Genomic DNA, 27,110 nt, shown 5'->3' on the forward strand with positions numbered 1-27,110 from the left:
TCGGGACCTCAACCAAAGGCACCAACAAGTCTAATACCATTGTCCAAACTTGTACCAATCCTTAAGACACCTAAAACAACATCGAAACCTCAATTTAACCATGGATTCAAGCCTAAGAACTCCAAATTCTCTCAAAACACGCTTTCGATCAAAAAGTCTATCAAACCTCGTCCGAATGACCTGAAATTTTGCACACACATCACATTCAACACTACGAAGCTACTCCAACTTCCAGAATTTCATTCCGACCCTCGGATCAAAATCTCACTATCGAATTGGAAACTTCAAAAATTCATCCTTCGGCATTTCAAGCCTAAATTAGCTACGGACTTCCAAAACACAATCTGAACACGCCCCTAAGCCCGAAATCACCCAACGGAGCTAACGGAACCATTGGATTTCTATTCCAAGGTCGTCTTCACACTGCTCCGACTATGGTCAAATTTCTAAGACTTAAGCTCTCATTTAGGGACTAAGTGTCCCAAAACTCTCCGAAATTCAAATCGAACATTCCGGCAAATTCAAAATAGCAAAAATAAACACAAGGAAAGCAGTAAATAGGGTATCGAGGCATAAATTCTAAAAACGACCGGCCGAGTCATTACATCCTCCCACACTTAAATATTCGTTCGTCCTCGAACGAGCATAGAGACATACCTGAAGTAGTGAAAAAATGAGGGTAACAGCTGTGCATATCCTGCTCGATCTCCCAGGTCGCCTCCTCGACCGGCTGGCCTCGCCACTAAACCTTCACCGATGCGATGTTCTTTGACCTCAGCTTCCTAACCTGCCTGTCCAATATTGCCACTAGCTCCTCAACATAAAATAGATCCTTTTCTAACTGGACTGAGCTGAAATCCAACACGTGCGATGGATCACCGTGATACCTCCGGAGCATTGAGACATGAAATACCGGATGAACTCCTGCCAAGCTGGGAGGTAAGGCAAGCTCGTAAGCAACCTCCCCAACACGCCTCAATATCTCAAAAGGGCCATTAAACCTCGGACTCAACTTCCCCTTCTTCCCAAATCTCATAACGCCCTTCATAGGAGAAACTCGAAGCAGAACCCGATCTCCAACCATGTAGGAAACATCATGAACCTTCCGGTCCGCGTAACTCTTCTGTCTGGACTGGGCTGTACGGAGTCTATCCTGAATCACCTTGACTCTCTCCAAAGCATCCTAAACAAAGTCTGTGCCCAATAATCTAGCCTCACCGGCTCGAACCAACCCACCGTAGATCTACATCGCCTACCATATAAGGCCTCGTACAGTGCCATATAAATGTTGGACTGATAGATGTTGTTGTAGGCAAACTCCGCCAATGGCAAGAACCGATCCCAAGAACCTCCAAACTCAATCACACACGCACGGAGCATATCCTCAAGAATCTGAATAGTGCACTCGGACTGTCCGTCCGTCTGAGGGTGAAATGCTGTGCTCAACTCCACCCGAGTACCCAACTCCTACTGTACGGCTCTCCAGAATCGTAATGTGAACTGAGTACCTCTGTCTGGAATGATAGAAACTGGAATACCATGCAGACGGACAATCTCCCGAATATAAATCTCTGCCAACCGCTCCGAAGAATAGGTAGTACACACAGGGATGAAATACGCGGACTTGGTCAGCCGATCCACAATAACCCAAATGGCATCGAACTTCCTCAAAGTCCGTGGGAGCCCAGATACGAAGTCCATGGTGATCCGCTCCCACTTCCACTCCGGAATCTCTATTTGCTGAAGCAATCCACCCGGTCTCTGGTGCTCATGCTTCACCTGCTGACGATTAAGGCACCGAGCTACAAACCCAACTATATCTTTCTTCATCCGCCTCCACCAGTAGTGCTGCCTCAAATCCTGATACATCTTCGCGGCACCCGGATGAATGGAATACCGCGAACTATGGGCCTCCTCTAGAATCAACTCCCGAAGCCCATCAACATTGGGTACATAAACTCGACCCTGCACCTCAATACCCCGTCATCACCTAAAGTCACATCTCAAGCATCGCCATGCAACACTTTGTCCTTGAGGACAAGCAAATGAGGGTCATCAAACTGACGCTCCCGAATACGATCAAACAAGGAAGACCAAGAGACCACGCAAGCTACAACCCGACTGAGCTCCGAAAGATCCAATCTCACAAACTGGCTGGCTAAGGCCTGAACATCCATCGCCATAGGCCTCTCTACTACTGGTAAATAAGCCAAACTCCCCAAACTCTCTGCCCGGCGGCTCAAAGCATCGGCCACCACATTGGCCTTGGCCGGGTGATACAAGATAGTGATGTCATAATCCTTCAGCAGCTCTAGCCATCTCCTCTGACGCAAATTAAGATCCTTCTGCTTGAACAGATGCTGCAAACTCCGGTGATCAGTATATATCTCACAAGGCACGCCGTACAAATAATGACGCCAGATCTTTAAGGCGTGAACAATGGCAGCTAACTCAAGATCATGGACAGGATAATTCTTCTCATGTATCTTCAACTGTCTGGACGCGTAGGCAATCACCCTACCATCCTGCATCAATACCGCTCCAAGGCCAACTCTCGAGGAATCACGATAGACAGTATAAGACCCCGAACCGGTAGGCAATATCAAAACTGGGGATGTAGTCAAAGTTGTCTTGAGCTTCTGAAAGCTCTCCTTGCACTCTTCCGTCCACTGGAACGGAGCACCCTTCTGGGTCAGTCTAGTCATAAGTGCTGCAATAGATGAAAACCCCTGAACAAATCGACGATAATAACCCGCCAAGCCAAGAAAACTGCGGATCTCTGTAGTTGAAGATGGTCTGGGCCAACTCTGCACGGCCTCTACTTTCTTCGGATCCACCTGAATACCCTCTCTCGAGACCACGTAACCCAAGAACGCCGTGGAATCCAACCAAACTCACATTAAAAGAACTTAGCATACAGCTTCTTTTCTCTCAAGGTTTGGAGCACTGTCCTCAGGTGCTGCTCATGATCCTCCCGACTCCGAGAATACACTAGAATGTCATCAATAAAAACAATCACGGATGAGTCAAGATATGGCCGAAAAACATTGTGCATCAGATGCATGAAGGCTGCTGGGGCATTAGTCAGCCCAAATGACATAACAAGGAACTTGTAATGACTATACCGAGTCCTAAAGGCAGTCTTCGGGATATCTGGCTCCCGAATCTTCAACTGATGATAGCCTGAACGCAAGTCAATCTTAGAAAACACACAAGCACCATGTAACTGATCAAACAGGTCATCAATACGAGGCAAAGGATAACGGTTCTTCACTGTCACCTTGTTCAACTGGCGATAATCAATACACATACGCATAGAACCATCCTTCTTCTTCATAAATAAGACAGGAGCACCCCATGGTGATACACTGGGCCGAATGAAACCCTTATCAAGTAATTCCTGCAACTGCTCCTTCAACTCCTTCAACTCGGGAGGAGCCATACGGTACGGAGGGATGGAAATGGGCTGAGTGCCCGGCAACAGATCAATGCCAAAATCAATGTCTCTATCGGGTGGTATGCCCGGAAGATTAGCTGGAAACACATCAGGGAAATCCCGTACTACTGGGACAGAATCAACAGAAGGAGCATCCATACTGACATCTCTCGCAAAAGCTAGATATGCATCACAACCTTTCTCAACCATACGTTGAGCCTTAAGGAAAGAAATAACTCTACTAGGAGTGTGACCTAAAGCACCCCTCCATTCAACATGCGGTACACCTGGCATGGCCAGTGTCACGGTTTTGGCGTGACAATCAAGAATAGCATAATGGGGCGCCAACCAGTCCATGCCCAAGATAATATCAAAATCAACCATGCTGAGCAATAATAAATCGGCTCTGGTCTCAAAACTACTAAGAACAACCAAACATAACCGATAAATGCGGTCCACAATAAGAGAATCTCCCACGGGAGTAGAAACATAAACTGGGGAACTCAAAGAATCCCGAGATACACCTAAATACGGAGCAAAATAAGAAGACACATAAGAATAAGTGGAGCCTGGATCGAATAGAATCGATGCATCTCAGTGACAGACCAAGATAGTACATGTGATGACAGAGTCGGAGGCGACAGCCTCAGTACGGGCAGGAAGAGCATAGTATCTAGCCTGGCCTCCCCCTCGAGGGTGACCTCTACCACCCCGACCTCCACCTCTAGCTGGCTGGGTCGATGGGGTGGCAACTGGGGCTAGGATCATAGCCTGAGAACTCTGCGGGGCGCGCTGTGGCTGAGGAGTCTGGAGAGGTGCAACCCTCCCAAGTCTAGGGCAATCCCTCACCACATGACGAGTGTCACCATACTCAAAACAAGCTCTGGGAGGACGTGGCGGCTGTGATTGGCTCGAGCCAGGTCTGCTGGACTGACCATTGGAAGTACCCCGCGCAGGAGGCGCATTAGACACTAGAGGTGCATAATAAGGCTCCTGAGGCCTAGGTGGGGCTAGAACACCACTGGCTGCTGGAAGACCTGAATGAACGGGGCGACTCATAGGACCCTACCATGATGACCTACAGCTGGGGCACGGGCACCAAAATAGTGGCCCGACTCTCGAGACCTCTTGGCCCCCCTCTCCTCTCTGTCCCTAGCATGTAAGGCCCCGGAAAAAATTTCGCTAAGTAAATTAGGATTTCGTGGTGCCACGTAGGCTAATTATAATATTTTATGTGCTATTAACATGATGGGCATCAATTGGATTTGGTAAATAAGTGTATGAGTCATATAATAAGTAATGTGGGAATAATGGAAGGCCTAAGCCTAAGTCAAATTGGAAAGTTTCATAATAGGCTAAGATTCCAAATGAGTTTGCACAAGTCCACACTTTGAGCGAGCATATCTAAATATGTACAAGGTCTTATGTGATGAACAACCTATCATATGAAAGGTCTTCAAGTCTAGTTTCCAACTCTTCAAACCGTTCGTCATTTGGACATTCCTACACAAAGTTATGATCAAATTACCAAAGGCTGGAAAAAATGCGATCCCGTGTCAGATCTGCGATTGCAAAACCACTATGCGGTCCGCATAATTGATCTGCGATCGCAAATCTGGTCGCAAACTGAACCAGTGTAGCCCAGTTTTGGGCATCGGGTTTTGCGACGCGTCTGCGGCCAGCATACCCATTCTGCGGTCCATTATGCGACCGCAGACCCAAATTCGGAGGGTTAATCTTCCTATTTTCATGACCCGATCCCATTTTAATATATAAGCTTTGGGGTTTCATTTGGGGCGATATTCTGATGATTTTAGAGAGAGTTTAGAGAATTTTAGAGAGAGAAGGAGGGAGCCTAACATTCTAACCATTCAATCTTCCATCAATCTTCAAGAATCAAGGAAACCAATCACATGTTCTTCATCTAAGAGGTAAGGTTCTATACATTAGACTTTAATTTCGAGTTTGGGGTATAAGATGGGTTATTGAGGTATGATTCTTGGGGGTAATAGTATTATGTATACATGCATTTACAAATTAGGTTTGTGGGAAGATTGTTGAACATAAATAAGTAAAGATTGGGTTGGGGAATGAAGGAAATCTTGTAAAAAAAATTTGAAATCAAGATGCACAACTAGTATTTGATAAAATGCTCAAATGAGCTGAAACTATGAATACCTTCCTAATTTGTGTTCAATTTTGTTATGTCTCAAAGTAGATTGGGATTGCTAGAATTTCCAGAACGTTGTAGTAACTTAAGGAAAGCTTAAACAAGGTATGTATGGCTAAAACTCCCTCTTCTTAGAAATTGAGCTCCCATGGTGTCCCCGCATATGTTGTAAGTCCGAAATTTGATTTATGTAGTATTTGTTATTTCAAAGGATTTTGTATTGCAAGAATATATGTGAAAGGTGTGTCTCAATGTGTTCAATGTGCTATACTTGGTAAATTGGGGATATGTGAAGAATGTGAAGTATATGCTAAATTGCCTAGATTTCAAGTCAAGTTTAAATTGTGATTATTATGCCGAATCATGAGAATTCCTCTCTATGCTTATAACTTGAATTACTCTTGTGTATGCCCATTATCTTAAATTGCAAGTTTGATATTGAAAGTGAAAGTGATGTGGAATGTGAGTTATGAAATGTGGCCTAGTGCCAAGTATGATGTGATAATTGTGGCCCTAAGTGCCTATGAATTGATATATGTGAAGTAAAGATTGAAATGAAATTGTGAATAAGGGTAACGTCTTGTAAGACGGCTTAGCCGATCGGGGCGTGATCGGACGCCATGTTATACACACATGGTGGTAATGTATTGATAATTGAAACTGGAAAGTGAGAATGTAATAAGGGTAACGTCTTGGAAGACGGCTTAGCCGATCGGGCCGTGATCGGACTCCGCTCAAGGAAGCGGTGGTATTGTGAATGATGATGAACATTATTAAATGCCCCAAACTAAAGTTATGGAAATTGTGTGAAGGCTATCTGATCCCTTATTTGTATTTGATGATGTGGTGATAGTTTAAAGCTTTGTTGATCCTTATGATTTCTTTATTCTTGTATGGTTGTTCTTTCTAATGAGATGGTGTTTAGTTATACATACTAGTGCAGTAGTGCTATTCGACGGCACTAACATCCCTTTTGTCGGGGGCGCTACATCTTTAAATGGATGTAGGTGTTTCCATAGCAGGCAGTGTTGGTCGCAGCTAGTGATGCATCTTCCTTTCAGCGAACTTGGTCAGCCCTACTTTATTTTCGGGGTCCTGTATCGTTGCTTATCGTGTACTTTGTATTTTGAGGTATAGCCGGGGCCTTGTTGCCGGTATTTCCATATTACTCTTCAGTTGTATTTAGAGGCTCCGTAGACAGGTTGTGGGTAGTGACAGGTATTGGAATTAAAATAGAAATAATGATGTTTGGAAAAGATGTATAAAACTTGTATATCTTAAATTATGAACGAAGTTGCTAATGGAAATAAAATGGAAATCGTCAAAGACTTGTTTATAGAATTTGATTAATGATGTATATTTCCTCTTTATTCAAAGATTGGGTAGTATGTATGAAACCTATCAGGCTTGCTCAGTCGGGTTTACTCGGTTGAGCGCCGGTCGCGCTCCTCGAATTTTGGGGCTTGACATATCATGCATACCCTCAATCCTCCTAGCACTGCTCACCACCTGCTAATAAGATATATCCATCTCTAACTCACGAGCCATGCTAGACTTGATTCCGGGAATAAGTCCCTCAATAAACTGGCGAACCTTCTCGCGAACCGTAGAAACCAAAGCTGGTGCATGTCAAGCCAAGTCGATGTAACGGACAGCATACTCCGAGACAGTCATAGTACCCTGGCGCAAATGCTCAAACTCCAGAGATTGATTGGCTTTTGGAACAACTCTGGGCACGTTCGAGGACGAACGTATGTTTAAGTGGTGGAGGTTGTAATGACCCGACCGGTCGTTTTGAGTTTTTGCACTTCGCTCGCCAGTTCTCGGGCATGTCTAGCCCCGTATTATGCATTATGACTTATGTAAATCGTTGGTTTTGGTTTCAGGGTAATCAGAATGGATTTGGAAGAACAGTCCTCAGTTTAAAGCTTGAAATTTGAAAGTTTTGACTTGTTTGTAAATGATCTCGGATTGGAATTTTTTTATGATTTGGTTAGCTCCGTTAGGTTATTTAGGACTTAGGAGCGTGATCGGAATGTGTTTTGGAGGTTCGGAGTAGATTTAGGCTTGAATTGGCGAAATTGAGTTTTTGGCGTTTTCGGTTGATAGGTGAGATTTTGATATAGGGGTCGGAATGGAATTCCGGAAGTTGCAGTAGCTTTGTTATGTCATTTGGGATGTTTGTGCAAAATTTCAGGTCATTCGGACGTGGTTTGGTTTACTTTTTGATCAAAAGCGGAATGCGAAAGATATTAGAACATTAGGCTTGAATTCGATGTGTTTTGGTTGGTTTGATGTTGTTTGAGGTGTTTTGAAGATTTTTAAAAGTTTGAATAAGGTTACGGGATATGTTTTTGTTTTTGGTTGAGGTCCGGGGGCCTCGGGATGATTTCGGATGGTTGACGGAGAGTTCGGAATTTTTTTGAACAAGCTGTAGATTTTCTGCTTCTAGTATTTCCGCACTTGCGGATTGGGGACCGCAGGTGCGATGCCGCAGATGCGAGGGAGAAGGCCGCAGAAGCGGAAGAAGGTGAGGGAGGCAGAAACCGCAGAAGCGGTTGGTAAACCGCACCTCTGATGGCACAGGTGCGGCTGGTGCATCGCAGATGCGGAAGGCTAGAGGATAAGTGAGGACCGCAAAAGCAGTTCTTTGGGCCGCATATGCGGTACCGCAGAAGCGGTAATAGGGCCGCAGATGCGAAATCCCTGGACCAGAAATATATAATATTTCCCTTCGCAAATTTTGGCTAAAAACTCCATTTTTGAAGACGGGAAACGAGCTGGGGCAGAGAATTCAAGGGAAAATCAGGGTGAATCAGTTGGGTAAGTTCTCAAAGCTTCATTACTTGAGTTTATGATCATTTTTGCATGGATTAATCATGAAATTAGTGGAAATTAAGGGTAAAAACTGAGGAAACTAGGGCTTGGTATTTGAGACCTAAACTTGAGGATTTGGAGGACCATTTGTGGTTGGATTTTGGAACTTTTGATATGTATGAACTCGTGGGGAGATAAAGAATCTATTGATGTGAATTTTATCGAATTCCGAGACGTGGGCCCGAGGGTCGGGTCTTGGTAATTTCGGGATTTGTGTTGTTTTTTGATTGTTTTCGAGTGGGCTTCGTCTCTTTAGCATAATTTAATGGTTACGTTCTGTTTATGGTAGATTCAGAGCATCCGGAGGCCGATTCAAGGGGCAAAGGCATCACGAGCTAGAGTTTGGGCCGGATTGAGGTGAGTAATGATTTTAAATGTTGTCCTGAAGGTATGAAACCCCTAATTACACAGCGTTCGGCTATGTTGAGGTATTGCACACGCTAGATGACGAGCGTGGGATCGTGCACCATTGGGAATTGTGACTTAGTCCATCCCGAATGACTGTTTTACTGCGTATTTGATAGCAAATTGTTTGATATTATTATATTTTGGGCTAAATGCCATATGTGGGCTTCGTGCCAACTGTTTTGACCCTTAGGGGATCTTTACTAATATATTTCTTCACTATTTGATTTCATACTTGTGCTCACTCATGCCATATTTTACTGTTTTCAAAACTCAGTCATGTTACTCTGTTTTAAACACTTTAAATGATATTTTAAAGATATTTTGAGCTGAGCATCATATTTACTGTTGCCCGAGGGGCTTATGAGATCCTGACTGAGTAAGGCCGAGGGCTTGTATTGTGAGGTTACTTTTGGGTCGGGCTGCACGCCGCAGCGGTGATATACTGATTATGATAATAAGGCCGAGGGCCTGAGATTTGTATGCCACGAGGTGGCTTGTGATTGATATGAGGCCGATAGCTTGTTTATGATGCCAGGAGATGGCTTGATATTGCGCTTGGGCCGTAAGGGGCCCCTCCCGGAGTCTGTACACCCCTAGTGAGCACGGGTACCCATTGAGATATGAGATATAGCCCGAGGGGCTGGTATTGTTCTGTGATATTGCCCGAGGGGCCGATTCTGTTGTTACCTTGCCCGATGAGCAGTTGTTATGTGTTTACCATTTCTGGTCGTTGTTTCCATATATTGTTTGACTGCTTAAAAGGTGTTTTGTCATATTTCACTGTTTAATTATGTTTACTGATTTTGTTCTGCCTCTTATAGCTTAATGTTGTGTTTAACGTGATTTTATATCGCTCAGACTTCATTTATTATTATTACTCACTGAGTTGGAGTACTCACTTTACTCCCTGCACCCTGTGTGCAGATTCGGGCGCTATAGGTCCTGCTAGCGAGGGTTGAGAGTTGTCCAGCAGATTTTCGGAGATTTACTAGGTAGCAGCCCGGCGATTCGCAGCCCAGTGCAATCTCCCTCTATCTTATTTCCTTTCTGATTCAGTTATGTAGTGGTGGAGTAGACTTTCAGACTTGTAGTATGATTTTAGATGCTCATGACTGGTGACACCCCGATGTCGGGCTGTGTTGGTTTTTAATTCAGCAAAATTATACTGTTCAATGATATTTTGGGATTTTATTTTCGCTAAAGACTTAGTATTTATTATTTTAAATTGCTTAATGTGAATTGGAAGTGTGTCGGCTGGCCTTGTCTTCATGAGAGGCGCCATCATGACCGGGTCCGGGTTTAGGGTTGTGACATATCTTTGCCCTGGTTTTGTAGGTGGAGCAGCAGGAACATAAGGACCTTGGGGTATTTTAGGTTGTTTAGGTGCTTTAGGTGCATTAGCTGCTTTACGTGCTTTAGCTGCTTTAGGATCTTTAGGTGCTTTAGGTGCCATCTATTCAAAAAAAGTAAAAGATACAAAAAATAACATCAGGACATTATCAAAAAAATCAGTTAAAACTTCAACTCTAAGAAGCCTGAAGTTGGCCAGTTACAAACAAAAACTTCAGCTCTAGAGCTGAAGTTCAACAGTTACAAAACAAAAACTTTAGCTCTAGAGCTGAAGTTAGCCAGTTACAAAACAAAAACTTCAGCTCTAGAGCTGAAGTTCACCAGTTACAAACAAAAACTTCAGCTTCAGTTACAAAAATAAAAACTTCAGCTCTAGAGCTGAAGTTCGCCAGTTACAAACAAAAACTTCAGCTCTAGAGCTGAAGTTCGCCAGTTACAAAAACAAAAACTTCAGCTCTAGAGCTGAAGTTCGCCAGTTACAAACAAAAACTTCAGCTCTAGAGCTGAAGTTCACCAGTTTCAAAAAACAAAAACTTCAGCTCCTAAGCTGAAGTTCACCAGTTACAAAACAAAACATTCAGCAAAAAAATGTTGTAGTTTTTACAAAAAAACAAAACACAAATTCAAATCCAAAAATAATGCTGAAGTTCATAAAAAATATAACAAAAAAACACAAAACATAAAACAAAACTTCAGCTCCTATCTAAGGTATTATTGAAGTATTATAAACTCCACACTTTAATATTATCATCTATTTAACTCTCAAAAATTTTAAAAATTTTGACGTCTCCAATTATCACTGAAGAATTTATATAATTTTCATCAACAACACAAACACACGTTCAAAAAACCTAAAAATACAATCGTAAAAGTAAAACTAATGCACTTATCAAACTAAACCTTAAGAAACTATGTTATCATAAATACATGACTATCAAAACCAAAAACCAGAAATTAAATCTTAAAAAGTAATACTAAAATAAAACCCAGAAAGTTAATGCAATGTACCTGTGATTAAATCGTAATGTTATTGGGGTACAAATAGTTGAAAAATCAAAAACAACGATGAAAACCGGTCGATTTCAGAGAAGAACAAATCAAAAAACGCGAATAACGGGAGAGAGAGACAGAAACAATAGAGGACTAGCGTATACTTGGACAGAAAGTAGTCTTTTAATAAAGAAGGGCAAAATAGTCTTTTTAAAAGGCTTTTAACAATAAAACGGGTACGGGTGCAAACCGAAAAACAAAGCGGCTACATGTTAAAAAGGGGCGCCCATGCAATTTTTACCGTATAGTCATGCTAGTGTGGAGGCGAAAGGCCGCAAATATGGCTCCCATTAGAATCCAGTTTGCTGTGCACATCTTTCTGCAGTCTTTAAATAGTTAGTATTCGGATTCAGGAAATATTAAGACCAACAAAGTATATGTACTTCTTCAAAACCCTCTTTAACTATTAAGATCCAACTGAAGTAACAACAAGGAATTAATGAACCAAAATGACAAAAGGAACCGAGTGAATATTTTGTTCTCATTGCATGTCACCCGTTTCTATAATTGAACTATATCCCAAACAACCTTGCACAACATGAGTTGTCATGATTAATGGTGCTTTGAGTGAAGAATTACACACCATGCAATCCAAGAAATGCACAGGCTCACATATATATGTAACCATAGCCGCATTCACCCCAAATGGATCACAAAACAACCTCCCTCACATAGAAATCTTTTGAATTACATTGCGCTCAAATTCACCAGTTCTTGCATTGCTCAATTAATACAGCTTCATGACTGCCAATTAATTTTCTTACTCATTTTTGAACATATAACTGCTTTACACAACACCGCACTGCAAGATTTATATCTCTACCCGGATCTATCAGTTACAAACTTAACAAGATGCGCCAAATTCAACATTATGACGATTATTGTGGGGTCGAAATCCACCCGAAGAAGAGGAGGAGGAGGAGGAGGAAAAGGAGGAATAGGAAGAAGACGACGACATTGACGTGGTGGCTCACAGATATTTGTAGCTTTTGCAAATAATATTCCTAAGCTTTAAGAAGTAATTCAGAAAATCAAACAGCTACCAATTCTCCTAAAACCAACTATTTAATTCATTTATCTTTTGATAAGTAAAACAATAACAATATATCTTTTGTAACCTACATTCAGTTTTTTAACTTACAAAATGTCTTCAAGATTAAGAGCTACGTACATGGTTAGCAGGAATAAAAGGAAATATCAATTTAAAAACAAGTTCTCTATCTTTGATTTGGTCTCTCTCAAAGTATACTTGCTTAAACTAAAATTTCCAGCCTTCATATTTCTCTTTTACATCGTACTTTTTACTGTTCTGAGGTTGAGGTTGTTGGTTAGTCGAGGTATGAGTATAATGAGTAATTCATTCATCATAAAAATCTTTCACTTCAAATGAGGTCTGTGAATTGAAGAAACTATCTTCTATTTAACCACAAAGAATTCTACAAGATATCAGGGATTGATGATCTTCAGACAATAGAGGGGACTGTTTAAATCCAAAGCAGTAGACTCAAGTACCAGAAAGGGAAACTCTTGTAAACATGGAGAAGAATCCCAGTTTTGCTACAAAACTTCCTCATTCCTCTCCAATTACTAACTCAAAACAATAAAATCGGTGTCACAGAGCATTCAATAAACTGGCAAATTTTCAGATATATTGTCCTACAATCAATATAATAAACAATATGAATATATTAGTTAATGATTTACCTAAAATCACAAATAGATGGAGTGCAATCTGGAAAGGGCGAATTGGCAGTGCAGAACAGGTGTTTGATTTTGAAGCTCCAAAAATGGAGTTCCATCGGCGAAAATTGCAAAGGATGGGTCTGATGACAAAGATTATGGAGAATTTGAACTATGATATCGCTTAAAAATACATTAATAATAGAGATTGTAACTTTTGATTTTTGAATAATTATAAAGAAATTTGTCAAAAAAATATCTTGACGTTTGTATATGTAAGAATGACATAAAAATTGATAAAATATTTTACACAAAATTGACTAGTTGTAAAATTTCAATCCTAGCAATAACAAAATAGATCTAAATAAAAAATAAAAATAAAAAAGCAGCCTGGTGTACGAAGCATCTTGTGTTCACGCAGGGTTGGGGAAGGGCCGCACCTCAATAGGTGTGATGTAGACAGCCTACCCTGAATCAGTGGCTGATTCTACGGCTCGAAGCTAGGTCACACGAAGACAACTTTACCATTGTTCCGTGTTGGACCTCAAGTTAGTTTGGGCCAGCCTAGTAACAGAGAACGGCCCAATCAGTCTAATAGTGTAATGTCTAGTTGTGTAACGTCTGGCTTAGTTGATGGTTCTTTTATTTATGGTCCGACCCGACCCAGATGTAAATATATATTTTGTATATGTAGTTAGGACCTTCACTTCATATGGGTGGAATTTATTTTACATTGCATCAGTAAAATTGATCAGATAATTTTCTCTCTACTGTTCTTCATACTTTATCAAAGAGTTAGGGTTTCCTTTCACAAATTTCCACAATTGATCTCGATTTCAAATGTTAACATAGTATCAGAGCCCAGAGCTCGATAGATTACAGCACTACGGTTCGTCCATTTTTGTTTTTCACGGTGAATTTAGCTTGGATCTCTTCCTTTTCTGTTATAATGAGGAATTTTGGTTTTGTTAATTCCTCTCTACCTCATTGATTGTGATTAATTGTTACTAGCTTTCAACATTTTCTGAAACCCTAATATTTCAACAATTACGATGAGTACTACTAGCGATATTTCGAATATAGGTGTATCATGTACATCATCTGTGTCCACTGTTTCTACTGTGGAACCTTCGCACCTACTATATTTGTATCCATACTATTCTCCTGGAACTGTTATTGTTTCTACTACATTCAATGGTTTGGGTTATGGGAGTTGGCGTAGAGGAATGCTGATACGTCTCTCGTGTAAGAACAAGCTAGGATTGATTAATGGAATGATTCCTAAACCTAGTGCAGATTCTCCTTTGTATGAGCCTTGGTGTAGATGTAATGATACGGTTACTGCTTGGTTTCTAGATAGTTTGGACATGGAAATTAGAGAGAGTGTTATGTACACAGAATCAGCTGAAAAATTATGGAAGGAAATAGAGCAGCGTTATGGAAAGCCAAATGGGAGTAAAGTGTTCCAGATACGCAAAGAAATCTCTTCCATCTCTCAAGGATCTTCCAACATAGCATCTTATTTCAATAGGATTAAGAAACTCTGGGATGAGCTAGCATTCTCTATATCATATCCTCCTTGTGTATGTGGGTGCAAGGAAGCCTTTCAGAAGATAGAAGAAGACCAAAAAGTCCACCAATTTCTAATGGATTTAAATGAGAACTACTCTAATGTGAGAAGAAATATTTTGATGATGAAGCCTCTTCCAGATATAGATACTGTATATGCAATTCTGATTGAAGATGAGAGTCAGACAGATGCTAAAACTTCAGTTCCCTCTTTCAGTTCAGAGTCTGCATCATTCAGTACTGCAGTTCAGAAACCAATTTCTACTGGAGTTCAAAAACCATACAGTCAGAGAGTCAATTTTGATCCTTCTAGGAAATTTAATTCTAACCTGATTTGCAAGTATTATAAAAAGCCTGGTCATTCCATTGAGAAGTGCTATAAACTACATGGCTATCCACCTGGTTCCAGAATCAGACTAAAGAAAAATGTTGCATGTGCTCAAGTTTGCGACTCTCAAGTGGCAGTGCATTTTGAGAATTCTGGAACGGATGGTTCTAAAGTGCCTCAGACTGATGTTGGAGGCTATATGTTGACTAAGGAACAATATGACCAACTCATTTCTTTTATCCAACAATTTAAGATCTCCTCTGCTGCTCAAGACTTTGCTACAGGGTCTGCTAATTTTGCAGGTATGATAAACTCTACTACTACTAGTTCTGATGGTATTGTTGCTTGCAATGTCTCTAGTATAGAGAGTGGTGTTTGAATTATAGACTCTGGTGCTACTAATCATATGACACCTTATAAATCACTTCTTAGAGATATCAAACCTCTAACTTTTCCTTATCTTGTAACTCTTCCCAATGGTACAAGGTTAAAGTAACCTGTACTGGAACACTTTCTTTATCCTCTAATATTTCTCTTCCTATTGTACTTTTTGTTCCTTCTTTTCATTATAATCTGATTTCTTTGTCTGAATTGCTATTACACCTAACTAGCTATGCACTTTTCACACCTACTTCTTGTATCTTGTTGCAGGTCTCTTTTTTGAAGAAGCCACTGGTTCTTAGTAGACTTCAGAAAGGGTTGTACCTTCTGCATTCAGATACTCTTTCTTCCATTGATTCATGTGATTATGCATTTGTAAATACCATAATTGCATCCTTGATGATTCTAATAAGAGCAATTCTGATTTTAATTTTGAGTCTATTTCATCACATGATAATACTGTTCATACTTTACCGTCTACATTGTCTCTTGATCATATTTGGCATTTGAGGTTGGGTCATGTACCTTTTTCTAAAATGAAAAATATCCCTTTTCTATCTGATAAACTACCTAAGAAACAGTTCTTCTTGTGCCCTATTTGTCCCATGGCTAGACAACAAAGACTACCATTTCCTGAAAGCACCATTAATTCTTCTACTCCTTTTCAGCTAGTTCATGTTGATCTTTGGAGACCCTATCACACTCAAACCTATAATGGATATAAATATTTCATTACCTTTGTGGTATGATTTTACCAGGGCAACATGGACTCATTTGTTATCATCTAAAGCAAATGCTCACTACTTAAATCTTTTGACTTTATGATTCAAACCCAATTTGGTTGTCTTGTTAAAGTCATTAGGTCTTACAATGCTTTTGAATTGGGTTCTAGTTCTGAGGGGATTTCTTTCTTTTCTGCTCAAGGGATCCTCCACCAAACTTTTTGTCCACATATACCTCAGCAAAATGGTGTAAAGGAATCATAAGCATTTATTAGAAACTGCAATGACTCTTCTTTTCCAATAAATTGCCTGTCAAGTATTGGGGTGAATGTGTTTTGACTGCTACATATCTAATAAACAGATTTCCTTCCCCATTGCTACAAAATAAGTCAGCTTTTCAGATATTGTATGTTACTTCTCTTTCTTTCACTCATCTCAGAACATTTGGATGCTTAGCTTTTGCTGCTGTGCCAAAGCCTTATAGAGACAAATTTAAATCCAGAACTATCTTTTCTGTTTTTCTTGGTTGTAGTCCTGGAAAGAAAGCCTACAAACTGCTGAAACTTTCTTCCTTAGTCATCTTTCATTCTAGAGATGTAGGTTTTCATGAGTATGTCTTTCCATTCTCTATTTCATCATCATCATCTTCTTCTCATTTATTTCCCCCTTCTTTCTCTACTTCCCCAGCTTCTCCTCCTCCTGTAGTTTCTCCTGATCCTACTCCTTCCTCTACATTTGTTTCTCCTACCCCCTCTTCAACATCTTTCCCTTCTTCATCTTTTTCTGATTCTAATCCTCCTCTAAGGAGGTCATAGAGACCACATCATACTCCTGGACCTCAAGTTAGTTTGGGCCAGCCTAGTAACAGAGCACGACCCAATCAGTCTAATAGTGCAATGTCTAGTTGTGTAACATTTGGGCTTAGTTGATGGTTCTTTTGTTTATGGTCTGATCCGACCCATATGTAAATATATATTTTGTATATGTAGTTAGGACCTTCACTTCATATGGGTGGATTTATTTTACATTGCATCAATAAAATTGATCAGATAATTTTCTCTGTACTGTTCTTCATACTTAATCTAAGAGTTAGGGTTTCCTTTCACAAAATTTCACAATTGACCTCGATTTCAGATGTTAACATTCCAAGGTTCCCCTTCAGTAAAATAGATTTACATATATTCAGTATTTGAAGTTATACTAAAAATTTTAAAGAAGAAAAATAAAGTTTTGAGCAATATTTAAAAGGCATTTTCTGGGCGAAACATTGGGGCGGGTGCGCTAAGGCATACTAGCAAGGCGCAAGTATCATGCAGCGTAAGTCCCAATCTCTCGGGAGTTTACTTAGGCATAAGTCCCAATATTGAGAATTTCTTCAAATTCGAGCTAAAATTACTTAGTAAATCGTTTTTTACACTTAAAATATTTAAAAGTTAACCCATAGTAAATTCTCAAACTAAAGAACCTCAAAAGTCGAAAGCCTTTTCTAACTATGTACGTACTTCTATAATTTTTTAAATTTTGATATTTACTGAGTAAAAAATACGAAGATGGTTTCAAATAGGGGTGGCAAAATGGTTAAAAGAAAACAGTTAACCACCCATATTATCCACTAAAAAATGGGTTGGATAACTTAAACCCCATCTTAGATATACAAACCCATCTGCCCTATTACTGACCCGCCTCAATTTTTTTTTTTAAAAAAAACTCGTCTTCTGCTTAAATTTTAGCTGCCACCTTCGGCTTCGGCGATATTACCCGCCAAACTTCCTATTTTGTATTTTTCTTTCAATTTTGCTTGTTTTGGGCTCTCCCGTTTTATCACTGACACACACAATTACATACATTGAATCATTAGAATCAGAGAAAAGCAGAATCGGCAAAGAAGAACAATGGATTATCCTCTTCAATGGTTAAAAAATCTCCATTATGGATAGTTCCAGTCATACAGATAGCTCATACCGGCAAAACAATCATCACATATAAGACATTATAAAGACTCGGTGCATTGAATTATTGACTCTCATTGAAGCTTTCTTACATAGAAAAATCTTCTTCAATTAACAACCACAATTAAGGCTAGGGACATAACACATCACTTATTTTTTGAACAATTTGTTGTATAAGTCCGCAAAATTAAAGTAAAAGAGTTATTTTGGATCAAAACTAAAGTAAAATTTATTGCATCACTTCATGTTCACCTTCTTGGGAGAAAGGGAGACAAGAATAGGGCAAGGCAGGTTTAACTGTTTAGCCCTTTCTTAGGCGGGTTGGGTCAAAATCCTATGGGTGGATTTTTTTTTTAAAAAAAGGGAAGGGCTTAATTTTGGGCCAATCATTTTACGCCACGTTATAAATAAATATTCAATTATTTTATTTTCAGAGCACCATTAAGGGCAAACTTGAGCAAAAAAGAAAACGGCAGGGACATTTTTATTTAAGTAGGTGGACGGAGGGTATTTTTGTACCAAATCCGATACTTTTCCAATAAATTTAGGAAGAATTACACAAAAATACAGTCCACCCATATACATTGCATCAGAATAACCCAGTTACAACCTTGCAAATCTGTAGCCCATTAACAATAAGCCAAAGTTCGAAAAATAAGCATTTTTTTCTTTTTTTTTTATTCTGCAGATCTTCAAGCACAAAAATTTTGTGATTTTTTATTCTTCTTCCCCAAGTTTGTATATATTCCTATTCCAGCTACAAAAAATTCAAATTCATATATAATGCAACTTGAAAACCTTAAATTTTCTTCTTTTCCAAGTTCCAAATAGCATAAATAAAAAATAAAAATTGAAAAAATTATTGCATGTTCATGATTTGGCAAATAAATCAACAAAAAAAGTCGATTTGTACATAGATTAAACATATAAAATTTTAATTTAGATTTAACTGCACATGTGCATTACATGTATAATGATGTATAACTTTGTATAAACTTGTATATACAATACCTAATAATGTATATCAAAAAAATAAGACAAAGAAGAAAAAAAAAAAGAAAGTGTCAAACATCCATGGATGCCTATTATACACGTATAACGTATATATACACTTATACATTAAAAATATAGATAATTTATACAACATTGTACGCAGATATACACACTTATACATATTTATACAATATTGTATAAGTGTGTATAAACACTACCTATACAAATTTACACTAGAAAACACCTTCTGTCCATCACCACATTACAGATTTCGGTGATTGCTGGTGTTGAATTTTTCCGGCGAGTTTTTGGCTTCAAATTTGGGCTTCACCAGTTGCAAAAGATGAAACAAAAACTAAGAGAAATAAGAAAATATGAGACGAGGTTGCCGGAGATGCTCTTTTAGGCAAGATCTGATAGTTTTAGGCCAGATCTGATAGTTTTAGGCCAGATCTGATAGTTTTTGGACTGATATGCCAAATCTTATTGCGGTTCCTTAACCTCCTTTTGTCAATTAACTCAAAAATCGAAATCGAATTGACATAGAATGCGAGGATTAAAGAGTCATTGTGCACATCTGTATAGAGCACAAAAATTACTGAAATGTTACAGTATTTGTTTTTGTTTCTTCACTTGAGTGCTCAAAAGCAATTATCACGAGTGTATAGAAAAAAATCCTATAATTTTTAGAGAGAAGGAAGGAGAGGCGAGTGAAGAGAGATTGAGTATGCTGAGAAAGAAGAAAGAAGAAAAGAAAAAATTCCTAGAAGTATATCTTTAATAATGGGCTAAAGAATAAAAAGTTTCTTTCAAATTATATGCAACATGAGCCATATCGGGTAAAGACTTCAAACCTAGGCCATTTTTAGTTGGGCTGCTGGGCCAAGTAATTATATCCGTAATTCTTTCATAAATTTATTGTTTCCTGAACACGCACGTGTGTCTCCCACAAACTTTTCCCAGAACCCGAACCTGAACCCAACCCACTCTGCTATAATTCAACGTTCAAACTCTGAAATTTTGGATGCTTTCAAAAATGTTTTCTTCTTCTATAATCTATTTTCCTGTTACCTTCTATCTCTAATCCTTCTTTAAACACACAAAAAAAAAAAAGGCTAAAAAATTACAAAAAGATCAATTACTCAAAACACTGTTCCCAGCTCTGATCAAATCAAAAAGAGATCCCAACTTTTAGGGTTCCAAATTCAAAATCATTTTTTTCCAGACACCCTTTTGAGTTCTGATCAAAACCCATAAACTTTCTTGGAAAAATATTCTGGTTTTCTGTATGATTGAAGATGTATAGCAATTTTAAAGAGCAAGCAATAGAGTACGTGAGGCAAGCAGTACAAGAAGACAATGCAGGGAACTGTGCAAAGGCATTTCCTTTATATATGAATGCTTTAGAGTACTTTAAGACTCATTTGAAGTACGAGAAAAACCCTAAGATTAAGGAGGCAATAACTCAGAAGTTTACAGAGTACTTGCGCCGGGCCGAGGAGATTCGGGCCGTATTAGATGAAGGTGGTGGAAGTGGGCCTGGTTCAAATGGAGGTGATGGAGCTGTGGTTGCTAAGCCCAAGACTAGGCCCAAAGATGGTGGTGAAGATGGTGGTGGGGAGGATCCTGAGAAAGATAAGCTTAGAGCTGGGCTTAATTCGGCGATTGTTAGGGAGAAGCCTAATGTTAAGTGGAACGATGTTGCTGGATTGGAAAGTGCTAAACAGGCTTTGCAGGAAGCTGTTATTTTGCCTGTCAAGTTCCCTCAGTTCTTCACAGGTGTGTGTGTGTGTGTGTTTGTTGGATTTGTTTGTGTTGTTGCCTGCATTTTGTTAGTGTAGATTATTGCTTTGATTTATGGTTTTGTTGTGATTCTGATGTAGCTTTGAGAGGTTTATTATTTTGTGGTAGCTTTAAGCTGTTAGGCGTGGTTTGATTCACGGACTGGTTATATAGACGGAATATAGTACTTATTATGCGGTGAAAATTACAGGTAGTTATACAGAGTGTTGTATTGCAAACCAAACATTGTACTAGTTATGCTGTATTTTATGCTGCTATTGTTTTTCCTTTACCCCTTATTGGTATACATTCAATGATTGGATAGGATACTCTTGAGATCTTGGGAAGAGTAGTCTAGATTCTAGAAAGATTTTAACTTATGTTGGGGTTAAATGGGTTCCAATAGTTCCTAGTCGTTAACTACCAATGGAAGAAGTAAGTTTGGTGTTTACCTATTGTACATTTTAACCCCTTTCAATTTGAGGATCACAAAGTGCCAGTTTAATCTGTGGATTTTTGGTGATTTGTGGATGGGTTGTTTGCTCTCCTCTCTAAAAACTTTGGACATGGAAGCTTGATAAGTATCATCAATATGACCGTGTAATAGCTTGGAGTACGAGAGATGAACTGCGAATCCCATATTTTAAAGTTTCTCTTTATAGTTGCTGCGAGGATTCATGTTACAGCTCCTTCCAGCTCATCCAAAAAAGTAATGGTGGGATAAAAATCATTAAGGCAGAGAAATTGTGAGTAATTATGTTCGTTTCTTTTTGTGGTACATTAGAGATGGTTGAGTAGTTTTTCTACGGGAGCATCACCTAATCATCACAATTTGAGTGTTGTTTTCTCTTTCTCATGTCCCTTCAGGCAAGAGGCGGCCATGGAGAGCTTTTCTTCTATATGGTCCTCCCGGGACAGGAAAGTCTTACTTGGCCAAAGCTGTTGCTACTGAAGCAGAATCCACATTTTTTAGGTATTTGTCTTCCTACACAATTGTTTTTGTTTATAATGTTCGTCCATTTTGCTGCACTTGGAGCTATCAACTTCAGATAATTTCCCGATTCACTGCAATTTGTTTTAGGAAAAAACCAAGGGCTGTTTTCTATATTGCAAATTTTGTGCATCATATCCTCATTAGTAGAAAAGAACTTGAGCAAAATGGGAATCTGCTTAGCAAGCCTTAAGATGATAAAGGAAAAATTATGGAATACCAACACGTAGAAGAAGAAGGTGTTTGGATTGGCTTATTTTAAGTGCTTATTGGCTTTTAAGCATTTTTTTAGTTTGTGTGGTGTTTGGCAATGATAAAAAGTGCTTAAAAACACTTACTTTTAGGCATAAAAAGTACAAAAATAAGCCAAAAGCCAAAAGTTGGGTATTACCAACTTATGGCTTTTGGCTTTTAACTTAAAAGCTACTTTTTATAAGTCAATCCAAACACCCTCGAAGTCGGGGGTGAAGATGCAACTGATTGCTGATTTGTTTGTTATTCTTTTATTTCCTGTATAGTTTTTATGGCCTTTGTTTCTCAAAATTTTTGTTGTTCTTCTCCTCATAATTGTTGCTTTCACATAATTTGGTGCCTGATTTAAAAGAATCCGAACTGAAGTAGTAATGAATGTGAAGGGCTCAGTTACTAATTACAGAATGTGGTTTAGCATCCAAGCCTAGACTTTTACATTGAAAAATTTGGGATTATACTGGGTTTGTTGTTGTTGTTGTTGTAGAAGAGTCAAATTGAGCTTTCAGCTAAGGCCTTGGTTGTGATTGCAGTCACTTTAATAAAAAAGTTTCAAACTTACAATAACAAATTTTAGTAGGGTTATATGAGCACGATCCATCAACTTTGTTTGTCGCAAAGTTATTTCCGGTTGAGGTCAACGTTTAGAGCTTTTGCTTCATAGAAGCTATGGTTTAATAGCTATCCCCCCCAAAAGAAAAAAGTTGTCCTGCCGAGGTCATATGTATGCCTTGCATTTTTGGTATAGGGAAAACCATGCTATAGCATTTGAAATTATTGGTTTGATGCCTTTCTGAAAGCAAAAAATAAGATGTATAATGACTACTTCCCTGAAAATTTGATGCTCTCTGCTGCCATAATATGCTGGCAATGTCAAGATGCCTGATTTATTTAATGACCCTACTTGCAAGTACTCTGAAATATCTGCAGTTTCCGCTGGTAATAAATCTTCCAACTGCACTATGGATTTCTCTTTTAGACTTGCATATAACATCTAGATGAATGTATATAAACATGAGTTGCCTGCATGAATGTTGTCGTGTATCACTTCTTTTTAAGCATTCTCTCAGTTTCCCATTTTCAAGAACTTAGACTGGAAAGTTGGCGAGTGCCAACTGCTATTTTCATGCAGTGTCTCATCATCAGACCTTGTATCCAAGTGGATGGGTGAAAGTGAGAAGCTAGTTTCAAACCTTTTTCAAATGGCTCGTGAAAGTGCTCCTTCCATTATATTCGTTGATGAAATCGATTCCCTGTGTGGACAGCGAGGAGAAGGAAATGAGAGTGAAGCTTCCCGACGTATTAAAACAGAACTCCTTGTGCAGATGCAGGTAATTGATATATCGTGGTTATGGTGTGATTCTTTGATCTCTCATAACCACCCCTTCTCCCATCAGAAAGAAGAGAGGACGAGAAATTCTCCTGGCTAAATGCACCTTTTCTTTATTCAATTTGTATTTTCAGGGTGTTGGACACAATGATGATAAAGTTCTTGTTCTTGCAGCAACAAATACACCCTATGCCCTAGATCAGGTATAGAATGATCTGCAGTATAAAGTAGCATATCATAGAAGTCTTTTGTTGACAGATATTTTTCTCTACAGGCTATACGGCGAAGATTTGATAAGCGTATCTACATTCCTCTCCCAGATCTGAAGGCACGGCAACACATGTTCAAAGTAAATCCTGTTCTGTAATTTTTCTCGGGAAGTGAAGTTCAGGGAAATACATACTGCTATTTCTCTTGTTAGATCTCTAGGTTATTCTTGTTACACCTTGCAGGTTCACTTAGGTGATACCCCCCATAACTTGAGCGAGAGTGACTTTGAAGATCTGGCCCGTAAGACAGAGGGGTTTTCTGGTTCAGATATTTCAGTTTGCGTAAGTCTGGAGCCTAATGAGTTTGACTTTATGTGTTACGCCCAACATGTTGTTTGCCAGTTTGTAGTTTGGGAAGAGATCCTTTCTTCAACTCCAGTCCAACCTTCTAAACGATGAAGGAAAACAAGGGAGCAATTCCTCTATGTTCTGCTAATGTATGTATACTTGCTCTTCCTGGACAGGTCAAGGACGTGCTATTTGAACCTGTACGAAAAACTCAAGATGCTATGTTCTTTACTCAGACTTCTAATGGTACCTGGGTGCCATGCGGACCAAAGCAACCGGGTGCTGTGCAGACGACTATGCAGGAGCTTGCTGCTAAAGGACTTGCATCCCAGGTACTCTGGATACATATATAGTTTGAGATCACTACAATAATTAATTTTTCACTTGGCCGCTAAACTGTAACTTGTGGATATATGGGTTTTAGCTGGATATATTGGGGGTTAATAGTTGCACATTCCTGGAAACTTGACTTCCTTAAGTTATTCAGTAATTAAATGTGATTCTACTGTTTATTTTTATAAGGTTTACGCATCATACACTTATGTGGAACTAAATGCAAGAGAGATGGTGCAGTTACTGAACTACATCTTCCTAAGTTTCTGTCCTGAATGGCTAGATTACCCAAAAGAAAGGGTAGCCGATATCACCTGATATTTTAGCATGATATGGGTTTGGATAAGTTGTCCTTCTAACTGGATGGACTAGTTAAAACAGCTTGCTGTTTAATGCCTTTGCAGATAATCCCGCCACCCATTACAAAGACAGACTTTGACAAGGTTCTCGCACGTCAAAGACCAACAGTTAGTAAATCTGACCTTGAAGTGCATGACAGATTCACAAAGGAGTTTGGAGAAGAAGGTTGAAGAAATTGATGTATCACTGGTAACTGCTATACCTGGAGTTGCCATGATTTGTATTTTCTGCTGCTTGTATGAAAAATTTGCAATATTCATCAAAGTCTCTTCAAACGGGACGTTGACATTCTTTATCCTTTTAGGAATTGTGTTAGTTTTAGCTTTGCATGTATTTATCAATGTCAAGACAGAACATTGCAAGTATCTTTGGTTGAATGCCTTTTACAATTCTAATTGCAATCACTTTTATTCACAAATTGTCAGCAATTGCTCCCATTCTTTCCTGTTGTAGTTTCTCCAGAAATGCCAAACCTGCCGGTTGGATGGTGACACTGTATAGTAAAAAAGTTGGTAACCTCTCTTTTCTTGTGATCAACTTAATTTATGTGACAGTTTAACTAGAATTTCCGAGTGTTACCGGTTGGAGAATATATTAAAGGAAAAGGTACTGCTGCTCTGTTTACAGTGAGACATCAAAGAATTTCCTAATGTTACCTGGCATCAAAGACTTGCCATCAAAGAACAAAATAGTGAGAATTGGTTCCTCATCTGCAACATTTCGGTCGATGTTTAAACTTTTGCTTGTTGTCAATTGAAGCTGCAGACAATGTCCATGCACCCACAAGTACTAAGTGAAGTCATGTTTGTAGTCATTTCATAACCTCCTACTTGCCTTTGAAGTTTTCAAGGGGATGGCTCTAAGTAAAATACAAGTGTACTTAAGCTCATGATTGGTGCAAGCTTCATCTTCAAATGGGTCTAACATAAATGGACGCACATTCTTTTAAACATTTCTTAACTAATAGCTTATTATCACTATGGTTATTAGGATTATGCATGAAGACTCAACCATAATTTGAATGCATGTGGATTATAAGTGTAATTTATGTCTCAAATCATGTTGATCTAATCATTCCATCAATATTATCATACTCTATTCAATTCCAAGTCTCAAGTCCAAATTCCTATTTGAAAGTTCCTCTGAATCGGTCAGTCAATTAGAAGAAGAAATACATGACTGAGTAAACGACTCATTCTGAATTAATAGGAACCACAATGGTAGCAAAACAGTCCAAGCTGCCTAATAAGATCCATCATAACCTAGAATAAAATTTAGCTCAAGATAGGACTTAAGAAAATCATCGTAGAACTCCTGAACATCAAGAATTTAGGAAGAAATAAGTAGAAAGAAAAAGAATATCTGGTTGAAACCCTTGTCTTGTCAAGAATTCTTTGTCAGTCCTTGTTCTCTCCTCAAAACTTCATCCAAAATTGCATTTAGACATACTACAAGCCTCCTCTTACAGATCTCCCCAGAATCCTCACCAAACAAGGAAACCTAACAATTTCCAGAAAACATGGTTGACCACAGATGCATACAAGTCGAAAAGCCAGTGCATATGCACAACCTCTCTTCTCCAAGTCTGATTTATACATGCACAAAGGTCAACAGAATCAAAAGATTGGCGAATATGCACCAGCATCCCAGCACATATGTGCTAGGCAACTGCTATTCCATTTTTTTACCCTCGTCTTTTCTAGCTACTTCCTCATTAGCAATTAACTCCGAAGTTTCATGTTGCCAGTAACAAAAGAATAGTGAGGATTTAGTCAAGTTTTAAAAGATCAGGGAAAACCTAAAATAATTCAACTCATTGCGTCAATATAAAATCGACTCATCAGTTAGATAAACTTCAGTAATGTAGCAAGGCATAAACACATTTAAAGGTTCTCACCAGTATCTTAATCAATAGCAGCATCAAGGACATAGATCTTCTAGAAGAGGTTATTATGGGTAGCAGGGAGATCTCCATGGTTTCAGTCATGTCAAAAGACGTTGCTGAATGGTCCTTCCTGGGCGCGATTATTTCCAGGTCCTTCAGAATTTGGCATGCTCAGTAGGTTACAATGAAAACTTTAATCATAAAGAAGAGTAGAAATGAAAGAGCAGCTAGTTGATCTTTGCATCGTTGTTGCAAGATCACCTTTTCTATAGAATACAGCCTTAGGAGCATCAAGGCCAGAAAAACCACGTTGAACAGAATACTAGCAGACGTACTTTGAATCTGGGGTAGTGACAAGAGGCACCAGCTCTTTTAGCTGCTGGAGGAAACCCCTCCATTCAAATGAATGCTTCTGACTGTTATCTCTAAGGCAGATCAGGCTGTCGACTGCTCTTNAGAATTCTTTGTCAGTCCTTGTTCTCTCCTCAAAACTTCATCCAAGATTGCATTTAGACATACTACAAGCCTCCTCTTACAGATCTCCCCAGAATCCTCACCAAACAAGGAAACCTAACAATTTCCAGAGAACATGGTTGACCACAGATGCATACAAGTCGAAAAGCCAGTGCATATGCACAACCTCTCTTCTCCAAGTCTGATTTATACATGCACAAAGGTCAACAGAATCAAAAGATTGGCGAATATGCACC

General features: G+C 39.1%; 2 protein-coding genes across 4 annotated transcripts; both read left to right on the forward strand.

Moving 5' to 3' along the window:
• Positions 14,024-15,247, forward strand: LOC109235846. Its single transcript, XM_019402098.1, has one exon. It carries the CDS (start codon positions 14,024-14,026, stop codon positions 15,245-15,247), a length of 1,224 nt encoding a protein of 407 aa, XP_019257643.1.
• Positions 19,861-25,006, forward strand: LOC109226265 (protein SUPPRESSOR OF K(+) TRANSPORT GROWTH DEFECT 1-like). 3 transcript variants are annotated; one of them, XM_019391063.1, is made up of 8 exons: positions 19,865-20,692; positions 21,563-21,668; positions 23,037-23,266; positions 23,400-23,468; positions 23,540-23,614; positions 23,718-23,816; positions 23,999-24,154; positions 24,560-25,006. In XM_019391063.1, exons 1-8 carry the CDS (start codon positions 20,432-20,434, stop codon positions 24,683-24,685), a joined length of 1,122 nt encoding a protein of 373 aa, XP_019246608.1. In that variant the 5' UTR covers positions 19,865-20,431; the 3' UTR covers positions 24,686-25,006. The 3 variants fall into 3 exon arrangements, with proteins under 3 accessions (XP_019246614.1, XP_019246608.1, XP_019246600.1); XM_019391055.1 differs by having other exon boundaries at positions 19,866-20,692; positions 23,068-23,266; XM_019391069.1 differs by lacking the exons at positions 23,400-23,468; positions 23,540-23,614; positions 23,718-23,816; positions 23,999-24,154; positions 24,560-25,006 and having other exon boundaries at positions 19,861-20,692; positions 23,037-23,197.

Source organism: Nicotiana attenuata, chromosome 1 (genome assembly GCF_001879085.1).
Source record: "Nicotiana attenuata strain UT chromosome 1, NIATTr2, whole genome shotgun sequence".
Taxonomy (NCBI): Eukaryota; Viridiplantae; Streptophyta; class Magnoliopsida; order Solanales; family Solanaceae; genus Nicotiana; species Nicotiana attenuata.

Coding starts and splice junctions, on each gene's coding strand:
- LOC109235846 (XM_019402098.1), top strand. CDS start 14,024: ATGAGTACTACTAGCGATATTTCGAATATAGGTGTATCATGTACATCA.
- LOC109226265 (XM_019391055.1), top strand. CDS start 20,212: ATGTATAGCAATTTTAAAGAGCAAGCAATAGAGTACGTGAGGCAAGCA. Junction 20,693..21,562: donor GTTCCCTCAGTTCTTCACAG/GTGTGTGTGTGT, acceptor ATGTCCCTTCAG/GCAAGAGGCGGCCATGGAGA. Junction 23,469..23,539: donor CACCCTATGCCCTAGATCAG/GTATAGAATGAT, acceptor TTTTCTCTACAG/GCTATACGGCGAAGATTTGA.